Source organism: Natrix helvetica, assembly GCF_964273705.1.
Source record: "Natrix helvetica genome assembly, chromosome: 1".
NCBI lineage: Eukaryota > Metazoa > Chordata > Lepidosauria > Squamata > Natricidae > Natrix > Natrix helvetica.
The window spans coordinates 193911450-193923898 of NC_138548.1; the positions used below are offsets into that span (position 1 = coordinate 193911450).

Genomic DNA, 12449 nt, shown 5'->3' on the forward strand with positions numbered 1-12449 from the left:
TGTACTTCCTGAAGATGCTCATGTTGGCATCAATATTAGGAACATGGTGAGTGCCAAATAAAACTCTTAAGAGAGAGCATTCATGAAGGAGAATATTTGTAGCTTATGGTTGACATGAGGTGTTTTCTTGTTTTCTTGCAGATGTTTCATTACTCAAACTAGGTAACATCATCAGTGCTAGTCTATGCCTCATGCATAACATTGAATTTACCCCAGTAAATGACAGCACTTGGTTTTATAATAAGCTGTTCAATTATTGTTTTACATTTGTTTTTATTGACTTGCCCATCTTCTGGAATATTTCAGCCATTGGATGGGTTGAAAGTGAAATGAGAGGAAATGCTATATTCCTGACTTCACTGAAGAATATAGAATATCTGTTGAAATGTAATTATCTTTCTAATTCAATTTCAGTAAATTTTTAATGAAACATTACAAATTCAGTTGGTCATTAGTTTGAAAACAACTAGTTGATAACTGATTTTTCACCTTCTAGTTACTTCATATACCTTTCTTTGAAATGCTCACTTCCTTGTGGAGATCCCTTGATCTGATCTGTAGTGGCTATAAAGTAAATGTCCTATAAATTCCAGTGACTACTGTGCATGTCGAAAGTCTCAAAATCTGTTATTTGGCTGTTATTTTGCAAGAACATAAGAGAAGACATTCTGGACATAACATCCCTCATAAGTTTAGTGTCCATCTCGTTCATGTACCTATATAGTTTAGAATAGTGGACAACCAGATGTATTCTGAAAGCTCACAAGTAGAAAAGCAATAGCTTAACCAAGGGGTTCTTTGAGTTGCATTTTTTTTGGCAAAACAGGAATGCTATCCAGCTCTTGGGGCTTTGATCCTCACTTGACCTGTATAACCCCATTTGTAATATTTTCTTGCCAGTTCTAAGCCTAATGAAATTCTTTTTTATTCTTTTTATATAATTTTAAGGGTCAAGCATGGTACACAGTTGAGAACTTGTGGATCAATACTTTAGCAGTATAACTGGCAGTTCTTTCTTTCCTTCCCCTCCCCCTTTTTTTAGCATTTTAGCAAAAGACCAAGCAGATCAGACTCACCCTTTTCTGTCACCACTGAAAGTAGCTTTTGAAAAATGTCCTTCTGAAAATGTTTTAAAATAACTGCACAGCAAAATTTCAGTACTATATTCCTTTCAGATTCTCTTCTTGTCAGGTATTTCAAGTATCAGCTACAATATGTAGTTTCATACAGAATTTATTTTGCCACACCTGTTACGCAGGCCTCTTCTATAAAGCCAATTCTTACTATTAGATGTCACAGTGCCTGAAATTGCAACAAATTACAGATGTCTTTATAATTCCAGGGAGATGCTTGTAGAGTTTCTATTTCAGGGACTAAAATAACAGGGGCACCCTTAGATGACTTGAGATATTGTCCAAAGTAGAAAATCTCAACATCTGCACCCATTAAAAACAGCTGACAGAATCCATTTGACCTGAGTTTTTGTTGAGCCACTAAAAACAATTGGTTTTGAATATATGCTGGGCTAAATCAACCCAGGACTTGACCAAATGGAAAGCAGGGGTTAAGCTTTTGTTTGTGTATTTTTTTGCAAAGCTGGAACTGACTGTGTTCGATTGCTGATTTTCCTCCTACTTGACCAGACTGGAATAAGATCGCTGTGGACCTAGGTGGGGGTTTCTTCACCTGGCCCTTTAAAAGTGGTTAGCCACACTTGGGGTTGTGCAAAAGAAATGGTGACGCACACACGGCGGAGGGAGGGGGAGGTCTCTCCCCGAACGCGTGGTCGTGCCTCATTGGCCAGGTCCAGGATCCAATAGGAAGCAGACATCTGGGACGCCAACGTTCGGAGGAGCAGTCCAACCCGCCGTACAGTCGGCAGGCCAATGGTAATGCCCGTCCGGATTAGGACGCGCAATCAGAACACGGCGAGGGCAGGCGTTCCACTAAGTGCGCTATAAAAGCGTGGCGAAAGCACCTAGCCGGCTGCAGTTGTTCGGTCATCGCTGTCAGGTAGCTTGGAGAAGGTCGTGCTTCTTAAAGGGCCAGGCGCCTCTCCCCCAGCGGAGACAAAATGAAACCCATTCTAGCCTTCTGTTCTCTGCTGGCTCTGGTGTCGGCCGGACCTGCCCAGTACTTCAGGGAGGAATTCGGGGATGGAGGTGAGACGCCGTCCAGCGTTGACGGGCGGAGGTGGCGGTGCGGTGGTTCTAGGATGGGGAGATGAATTTAACGACATGCAAATTAAGAGTATCTGGTCGAGGATTGGTTGATCGGCTTAGTTTTTTTAGAGCATTGATTTTAAGGCAGAATAATCCCGGGCCCGTTTGGGTTTCTAATCCGAGCAAGTCACTAGGGGCCCGGAGGGGGAGTGGAGGCATATGGGCAGGGATTGGGTGGCTTTGGGAGTGCCGCCAGAGTGAAGGCAGATGCCTACGTGCTGCATGGACTATCGGTTTCTGTTTCTCGCCTTTGCACGCACCCACCCGCCACCCACCCATTCCCGGCCATCTTAGATTGTCCGTATTTTTTTTGGCTCAGGAAGTTGTGCTGTTCCTGCAGGTTCTCGAGGATGATCTGTTAATTAGAACAGCATAATTTTAGCAGGTCTTAATGGCCGTCCGAAGATTAATACACCTTACTCGATGGGTAGATTTAACAGCATTGCCATATTGCATCTAGTCAGGTGCAGGCGGGAGCAGGCTAGGTTGTGGGATTTTGTGAAGGAGGCGAGCTTCAAAGCACTGGCTCCTCTCGTTGGATTGACAAGAGGAAGAGAGGAATGTCGGGTGGAATGACCTTAAAAGAGGGAAAGTATTCATAGGTGGCTCCGGACTCTAATGTGGTATGATCGGATTAAAAAAAAAACTGAATATAGAACCAAGAATTGGTATACATTGGCTTAAAATTTTACTCAACTGTATTTCCCAGCTCAAGACAGATTATATGTGCTTTATCCTCTATCCACTATCAACTCTTTATGAAGTAAATTACCATTACAATATTTAGATCTCCATATTTTCTGTTTCAGATCAGTATCTTATAAATTGGAATAGAGAAGAGATCTAAGTATCTACCTTGAATTTATGCCATGGATTTTACATTAATGTAGCAATTCTGGTGAAGGGTGAAGTGAACATATCACAGCCATTTTAGGCAAATATGTCAAGAGGGAATGAATTCAATTGTAGTTCTTAAAAATACTTTGGGGAAGTGCTATTGATACTGAAAATTTGTCAAGGAGGGAAATTTAGCAGATGTGATAACTTGTTGTGTGTAGTCTAGATCAGGGATCCATTGGGGACTTGATAATTAAACCATAATCAGAAGGGACCATGGGGACATAGAACATGGACTAAATAGATCACCATGGGATATCTCTAGAACACACAAACCGCCCATTGTTGAATACTGAAAATTGCAAATGTAAACTTCTGTTAAACAGTTAACTTAATACATTGAGTAGCCCTGCATTGTCATTCTATTGCCGAAAGTATGTAACACCGAGAATCATAATATAGGCTGTTCTCAACTTACTATGGCACTGAAAAAAGTGATTTTGCAGCATTTCCATTGTCATGTGATCAAAATTTGGACCCTTGGCACAACTGGAATGTATTTTTGATGATTGCAGTGTCTTGGGGTCATGTGATTGCCTTTTCCCACCTGACAAGCAAAGTCAATGGCGAAGCCAAATTCATTTAACAACTATGTTACGAACTTAACTGCAGTGATTCACATAACCACTGTGACAAGAAAGTCACAAAATGGAGCAAAACTCCCTTAACAACTGTCTTACTTAGCAACAGAATTTTTGGGCTTAATTGTGGTTGTAAGCCAATGATTAGTAGCATTGATTTTTGATTATGTATCTGATACAGAATCAAATATGCTGCACTGGAACAAACCTGAATTGGAGATGTTTGAGATAAAACTTTTCTAAGAATTGGGTTCCTCTTGTGCCATATTGTTTTTCTTTAAAATATTAAAATTCTTCCAGTGAATGATTTAAAACTAGCCAGAAATATGGGCCTTTTTTCTCCATTAGTAATATCTTACAAATACAAAGTATTCCTGTAGTTTGGCATTTCCAAAGCAACAGAGAAAGTAACTGAGGAAAAATGTAAACTTGTTGCAAAAATCATACTCTTTGAAACTGCAGAAATGGCGAAGGTAATTGTTTAGGAAGAAATCTTTGCCTTGCCTTTTAAACTTTGGGAGAATGTTAGTATTCCAGCATTACATAAATGATGAACTTTGAATCTTTATAACTCTTCAGATTCAAATTGTGTTGCCTTGTTCTCCTTTTAGATGCTTGGACAAGCCATTGGGTAGAATCAAAGCATAAATCAGACTATGGAAAATTCATACTTACTTCTGGCAAATTCTATGGAGATGCAGAGAAGGACAAAGGTAAGGAGATGATGTAATTGTGTGACCATGAATAAGTCACAGTTGGTCCTGAGGCCTTGGTTATAGTGCTAGCTATGCGTTTTGGTCGGTGATTTCAGTTAAGTAGTTTAACTGTTCGTGTTGCCTCTGCTGCTTCATAGCAGAATAATATTTGAATAGCAAATACATTAAAGCCTATTTAGTTAATCTTTGATGCACTGCTTTGTACCTGAGATTGCTTTTTTGAGTCATTGATTATTAATTATTAATACAGAGAACTGATTTTAGCTTTGAAATCAAATTGCAGTTTTTTGTCTTAAGGGCTGTCTGTAATCAGTATAGTACCCCTATTCCAGGCAAAGGTCTTAACTGTGTTTTTAATCTTACCAGGACTTCAAACAAGCCAAGATGCTCGTTTCTACGCCATTTCTGCTAGCTTTGATTCCTTTAGCAACAAGGACAAGACTCTGGTGGTGCAGTTCACGGTAAAACATGAGCAAAATATTGACTGTGGAGGTGGATATGTAAAACTGTTCCCTTCAACCCTGAAGCAAGAAGACATGCATGGAGATTCTGAATACAACATCATGTTTGGTGCGTACCTCCTTGGGAATTGAGGGAAGATAGTTGCTTGGTCTTTATCTTTAGTTTTATGCAGTCAATAACTAGCACAAGAGCTAGTTGTTTTTTATTTAACAATAATCAGTAAGACAGGTTTTTTTTTGAAAACCAGCAACCAACTGAGCTCATGGAGCAAATAGAAGATTAATAAATGTCCTTGTAAGAATCTATAGGTAATCATGGGAATGTCTATGAAAGAGGATGGGGAATAATTGTTAATATTGCATGATGTGTTGTAATTGAGGAGTAATCTAGTCTGGTTAATTAAATATGTTCCTAGAATAGCACATTTCTTAGGGAATGATATCATCTTTCCTTGATAATAAATTAGGTTGTAGAATAGTGAATTTCCTCCCATCCAACTTCCCCTTTCAGATAAGAAGTCCAAATCAATAGTACTTGTGAGGGGAATTGGAGCTACCCTACAACCTTTATGCAAATAGACATGATAAAACTAGATAGTTCATCCAGTTTTAGTTCTTATCCCTTTCACAAGCATATGGATAGCACTATTCATAGTATGCAGGGCATCTTCACACTGTTGCATGGTAAGTAGAGACTAGACTATGGATAGCTGTTTCTAATGTTATCTAAAGCTGGTCTGTGTTCCTGTGGGGTTATACCTCTCAGCACCTAATAGTTTCAGAGGTACAAGGAAGAACCCATTAATGCTGTAAATAACACTGTTAATGGTTAATCTGGTTAGCTGATACTTTTTGGGATATTGCAAGTTTCACTTTGGCAGTGATTCTAAAGAATGAACAACAAGCTAGGTTGAAAGCATGCTTATTCTATAATCTTCTGAGAATAGAAGATGTATACGGTAGTAGTGCTGGTGGTATATTTCAAGTAATTAAAAGTCCTAAAGTATAAATGACTTCTAAATAAAAGCATTTCAGTGCTTTCTCCACTGTTGCATAGGAAGTATAAGAATATATGTATGGAATGTCTTATAGGGCTTGGCAAGTCCATATGGCTGGACATGTTTCTTAATTCCCTCTGTATAACACATGCATAATAGAGTAATTTTCCTAATACTCTCAAGAAAGCCAGTTTGTGTAGTGGTTTAAGGTACTAGGTTAGAAACCAGGAAACTTAAGTTCCAGCCTTGATTTAGCCATGAAATAACTGGGCAATTTTGGACTATTCATTCTTGCAATCCCAGAAAGAAGGCTGGACAAGCCAGTTCTAAAATCTTACCAGGAAAATTTAGGGATTTGTCTAGGCAGTCACCAGGAGTCAAGACTGATTCACAAATATTGTCATCTATTAGAGTATGTTGAGCAAGTATATTTACAAATGCTATTTATGGATTATAGTCCCTCAGTAACATTGCTTCGTTTTCTATTGGCAGTTCATACAACTTGCAGGAAATATTAGATAGTTTTCATAAGTTACAGATAAATTGGTTTGAATTTATGATTAGGTATTCAGTTTTAACTATATTTGACCGGTTTTTACTGATCATTAGAATTATTAGTATATTCATAGATCCTAGAATTCTAACGTACATTAATTATGGAAGTAATACAGATTTTATTTACTGCTAAAATGGATATGATCCATGTATCAATTCTATGCCATCTTAATATTGGTCTGTTGTATCCCTTTTGCCTCATGCCCCTCCCCCCACGTTCTCAGAAAGAGAAAATCTAATTGCTCTGTTTTCTTCTTTATAGCAATTAGGGATTATTTAAAAAAAACACATTTAATGTTTACAGCAATTTAGTTTTAGGCTGTGACCTTCACCACACCCCAAATTTTAAATACATGAAGATTGATGTGGGAAGGCTGATGGAATGAGTTGCATTTCTGAGAGATGCTACAGGATTCTCTCAGTACAGACTCAGCTGGATGTTTCTGTTTCCAATTTAGGCCCTGATATCTGTGGTCCAGGTACTAAGAAAGTACATGTGATTTTCAACTACAAAGGCAAAAATGTTCTGATCAATAAAGATATTCGCTGTAAAGTGAGTATTTGGAATTGGGAGGTGGGGGCAAGAATGGAAATTCCATGATGGCACTTTAATGTTTAGGAAACTTAGCCATGTAATTAGTTTTCTAATTTTTTAATCTAATTCTTGTTCATTTTAATGTTTATGATTTTATTGTGCACCAATCGAGTTGCTTTGGACAGTGAGATGGGTGACATATTAATTTGATTAAAAAAACATATAATGATAAATGGTCCGAGAAGAATGACAAAGGTCATAAGTTCGATGAAGATGAGTCAAAGAAAGATATTGAAGTGTAGTATGGTAGCTCTGATGAAACTAACTTTGAGCATGGAGGAAAACAAATAACTAATAAAATTGGCTAGAGAGGAGAATTGCTAACAGTATAATTTCCTTGATAGGATGATGAGTTCAGCCATCTATATACCCTTATTGTTCGGCCTGATAATACATATGAGGTTAAGATTGACAACAATAAAGTAGAGTCTGGCAGCCTCGAGGATGACTGGGATTTTTTGCCACCAAAGAAAATTAAGGATCCAGATGCAAAGAAACCAGATGATTGGGATGAAAGAGCAAAGATAGATGATCCTGAAGATACAAAACCAGAGGTCAGTAGGTGCTAATAGCTTATAGCCATGTTTCTCACTCAAGAATAATCTAAAAAAAAACATGTTTTACCACAAAAGAATCAAGAAATGGATGGTGTTGTTTTATTGAAGACCAATGGAGAGGGTAGAGTTAAAAAATTACATACAATTTGTACAGGGATTTTTTTCCATCTATATTACAGGACTGGGATAAACCAGAACATATTCCTGATCCTGATGCCAAGAAACCCGAGGATTGGGATGAAGAGATGGATGGGGAATGGGAACCACCAGTAATCCAGAATCCAGAATACAAGGTAATAATAGCTTAAAATGTGTAGGTGACTAGGAAGTGAGCTTTTAAAAGTGATATTTATAAAAGATTTCTCCTTTTTGTCAGAAAGGAAGGCATCCACTAATTGTTTATTTTAAAAGAAAGCATTATATTTTAAAAATATGGATTATATAAAAATGTGTCGCTTGTATGCTATCTGATTTTTAAGCAGCTTGCAGCAATACTGTTTAAAACCATAAATGGTTGTTTTATCTTACACATACATGCTTAAATAGCAGATGCTGGATATTGCTATCCCTATATGCTATAGTGGGGGTCTTCTAAGGCCCTTAATCCTGTCCGCACAGGACCACAAGGCTGCCCCGGCTCGCCCCACCTACCTGCCGGCCCCCACCCACCTTCTGGAGGTCGGGGAGGCCAAAAATAGGATGCATGGAGGCCTCAGGATGCCAAAAACAGATCTGTTTTGGGGTGGCAGAGTGGTTCTGGGGGACGAAGAGGCCAAAAATAGGGCCGTTTTTGGAGTCCCCAGCCTCCAGAGAGAAAGAGGGAGGGAGGGGGAGGAGAGAGAGGGAGGGAGAGAGAGACAGACAGGAAGAGACAGACAGAAGTTCCTCACAGCCCCCCGCCCCCCCCAAAGCAGCCACATCCCTTCACTAACCTGCTTTCCACCCCCAGAAGCATAACAAATTACAATTTAATTTGTGTATTGTTTAATAGACTACTAAATTGGCCATGTGCACCCAGTCACATGACCACTTAGCCACGACCACCAGTCATGTGACAACTTAGCCATGCCCACCCAGCCGGTCTGGCGCCCCAACAGTCTGAGGGACCATGAATTGGCCCACTGTTTAAAAAGTTTGAGGACTCCTGTGCTATAGAATTTGATGCACTCTGAATTTTCCATTTCAAAACATTGAATGTTTCACAGGGAGAATGGAAACCTCGTCAAATAGACAACCCCAACTACAAAGGAAAATGGATTCATCCCGAGATAGATAATCCTGAATATACCCCTGATCCAAATCTGTACTTTTATGAAAACTTTGGTGTTATTGGTTTGGACTTGTGGCAGGTAAGTTCTTGCTTGTTTTCCAACAAACTTTTTAAAAAGGGGGAAGCCCTTTTCAAAGACATACATTCAATTCACAGCTACTAAGATTGATGGCTGAGCAGGGACAAAAATAGCCAGAGAAATGATTGAAGCCTGGGAATAGGGCTCCTTATCAAGTCAGTAGGAGTGCTGATTTACCACTAGCTTACCAGATACTTAAGGTTGTCAATTAACAACTAAAAGCCACACACAATCAGGCATATATAGCCAGTAGAACAGCCCAGACCACACATTTTGTAGAGAGAAGTTTCCTGAGCATGGACTCCAGCACAAGCCTGAAAGCTTGAAAGAATAAACCTTTGGTCCTCATAACCGACTACTACAAATTATTCTGAAGTTTTTTCTAGTTCCTATATTATACTGGGAGAATTAAGATATTTTAAGATGTTATTCTAAAGGAAAAGAAGATTAATGTAAAATACAACAAAAGTACATGTTTGAAACTATCAGTACATTAAACAACAAATCATATATTTCTAAATCTGCAATTTGCTATACAGATAGTCCTGGTTGAGTGACTGGCAGTCCTTATAACTGAAAAGTCACTAAATAAAGACTTTTTGTAGTTGTGAAATAAATATTCCTCATTAATCTATACAAGTAGTCCTTGATTTACAATAGTTCATTTAATGACCGTTTCATAGTTATGTCACTGAAAAAGTGACATCTTTGTTTTCACATGGCCATTGCAGGATACCAATGGTCACATGATCAAAATTCAGATGCTTGGCAACTGCTATCAGAAGCACTTTGAATTGTGGTCAGAAACCAGTAGGAATGTATGTTATGCTGGGTAATGTCTTGACAAATCGTCAAAATGTTGGCAAGCTTTAGCTATAACACTTACAATTCTTCCTCGTGTTTTAGGTGAAATCTGGCACAATTTTTGACAACTTCCTGATCACTGATGATGAGAAGTTTGCTGAAGAATTTGGCAATGAAACATGGGGTGCTACTAAGGTGGGAAATGTTTCTTCATAGAGAAGAAATAATATGTAGCTTTTATAAAGCTTGGGAATTGGAAACTTGTACCTTGTTCTCAAATGTTTTAAGATTTTGAACTTCGGAAATGGATGTGAACCAAGCTGTTATCTAGTGACTTGACCCAAATCCCATTCCTTGTATGAAAGCACAAGAGAGACTTGATATCTTAAAGGCTGAAATTAAAGTTCTCATTATGTTTCTCCAGAAAGTATTTTGCATTTTGATTACTAGCAAATTAATATATACCAAAAACATTTTAAAAGCTTTTTTCTGTTTGTGAATTGTCCTTGAAATGTTAGGCAAAGCATGGGATATAAGTCTATAAAAAATGCCATCATGGACCAGTTGGTGTCCTGTTTGTTCCCACAGCAGCCAGTTAGATTTTTCTCCAAATTCTGTCAGATGTCAATCTGTTTGTCTAAACATTGTTTCCCAGCCTTTGCAACTTTGAGATCATTCTCTTTGCAATGGCCCAGCCAGTTCTGAGAGTTGAAGTCCACACTTTCCAAGATTGCAGAAGTTGGGAAGTATTGGTTTAAAATCTCTTTGTGTATTGTCAGGATATGTTTGGCTAAGGAGATGCAATTTTAAGACCAGCCTCAGCCAACCAAGGTCACTGGGTAACTTGGAGCCAGTTTTTCTCTCTTGCCCAATCTATCTCACTAAATCCTTATAAAATAAAAAAAATCTTGCCTGGTTCTGTTTGCTGTGATGCTTTCTTCAGCAAGTGCTGATTCAATAATGTATTTCCTTTTAAATTCCCATTAGGATGCTGAAAAGAAAATGAAAGAGCAGCAAGATGAGGAGCAGCGGAAGAAGCAGGAAGAAGAAGATAAGAAGAAGAAAGAAGAGGAAGGAGAAGAGGAACCCGAAGGTGAAGATAATGAAGAGGAAGAAGAAGAAGAGGAGGAAGAAGAAAAGGAAGAGGATGAAGAGGAAACAGAGGGCCCATTGAAGGACGAGCTGTGATCGGGGGTTGTTGGGTATACTTATTGGTTGAGCCTTGCCCTGGACTTGTACCATGCAGTTGAACCCAACTAAGGAGAGGGGATAACAGTAATGTCTCTATGAGACACAAGAACTTTCTTTTTTATTGGTGTGTTTGTCTTAACTCCTTCCCAAATATCATCAATTACTCATTCATGTGTGTAGGGGGGAAACTAGAACCTGCATCAGAAGAAGGCTAATTGTAGGAATACAGCCCTTGGAAAGGGGATTATTCCATTGACCCTTCCCCTTCTTTGTGGCCACTTTTTCAGTAAATATTTGCCTCTACTAGCCCTTCTCAATGGATGTAAAAAGCAAAACTCTTGTGTCCATCTAAAGTTTGCCTTTATCCTCTGAAGGTACAGGGGAGTGTCGGGCGGGGCGATGGGAGGGCTTGGTAGCATAGGTAGCTCCAGATTTCAAATACATTAAATTGAAACAAACCAGTATTATACCATGTGTAAGGCCAGTGGTATTGATATCGAGAGATCCTGACACTAGTCAGGGAATAGGCACTGTCCTTTGGTGCCTACAATACAAATTAGTTGCTTCAAAAGCAGAGTGTTCTGAGCAAATTTAATTTTTAATTCTGAATTCTAGCTTTTAGCCTATTTCCTTGGGTGTTGGGTTGTTCAGGAAGGTGTTTGTAGAGCACCAGCAGGAAGGTAAGAGTAGGAATTGGGGTGGGAGTTCACATGTAAAAGGTCTCTTCAGGCAGAGAGGAAGGGTGGGAGGGGTTTCTGGAAGGTGGAAAGAACAGTATCAGATGGGTCATCCCACTTGTTCACACTTGAATGTATGGAAGATTGAAGAAAATTTCTATTAAATTAAACTTCACGTCTGGCCCATATGCTGTTTTTTTGCTGTCTTTATTGCTTGGAGGCTAGACGGGAATTGCAGTTTAACAAACATTTTTGGTATTACAATGCATGGTGATACCAGACCCTTGGAGACCCAGTTTGGTGGTGTGGTTAAGGCATCCGGCTAGAAACAGGTGGTTAGTTCTAATCCTGATTTAAGCACAAAGCTGGCTGGGCCAGTCACTTTCAGCCCTAGGAAGGAGATAACCAACCACTTGACAAACCTTGCCAAGAAAACTGCAGTCTGAGAAATGGATACAATGGAATGGAAAATATATAGTAGTATATGACCCTTATATTCTGAGAACAACTAATCCTTGTGGAATTTTGAGAATATAAATTGTTGAGTGACCCCTTCAGACTTATGAGAAGTTGAAGCATGGCAAGATGGAAGGCAAGCTTATGTCAAAGATGAATATTTGATGAGTGCATTCATTTTCTGTACTTTAACGCAGTCCTCTTGACTATATCTCCTTGACCCCTTTTTTTCCTCGGATGGCTATCCCCAGGAAATTGGAGTGGGATATTGGCAAGCCAGCTGCAGGATTTAATTGCAAATTGGCGGAGAAGTTGACCACAGTAGTTTGATATTACAGTACAATCTTGTGTATACAAGTAAAAGCTCCGCTTTTGAGCAAGAGTCGGAAC

The 12449-nt window shown here is 39.0% G+C and overlaps 1 protein-coding gene across 1 annotated transcript; it reads left to right on the plus strand.

Annotated features, from left to right (window-relative positions):
• Positions 1 to 1969: 1969 nt before the first annotated feature.
• Positions 1970 to 11789, plus strand: CALR (calreticulin). The gene is made up of 9 exons (XM_081938057.1): positions 1970 to 2162; positions 4312 to 4413; positions 4783 to 4986; positions 6889 to 6983; positions 7370 to 7579; positions 7762 to 7875; positions 8788 to 8931; positions 9838 to 9930; positions 10723 to 11789. The coding sequence occupies exons 1-9, from the start codon at positions 2075 to 2077 to the stop codon at positions 10921 to 10923; spliced, it is 1251 nt and encodes a 416-aa protein (XP_081794183.1). The 5' UTR covers positions 1970 to 2074; the 3' UTR covers positions 10924 to 11789.
• Positions 11790 to 12449: the final 660 nt, after the last annotated feature.

What these genes read in the sequence shown, in the direction of transcription:
- CALR (XM_081938057.1), top strand. Translation starts at nt 2,075, where the DNA reads ATGAAACCCATTCTAGCCTTCTGTTCTCTGCTGGCTCTGGTGTCGGCC. An exon ending in TGAATACAACATCATGTTTG is followed by an intron (nt 4,987 to 6,888) that starts GTGCGTACCTCC and finishes TTTCCAATTTAG; the next exon opens with GCCCTGATATCTGTGGTCCA. An exon ending in TCCAGAATCCAGAATACAAG is followed by an intron (nt 7,876 to 8,787) that starts GTAATAATAGCT and finishes AATGTTTCACAG; the next exon opens with GGAGAATGGAAACCTCGTCA.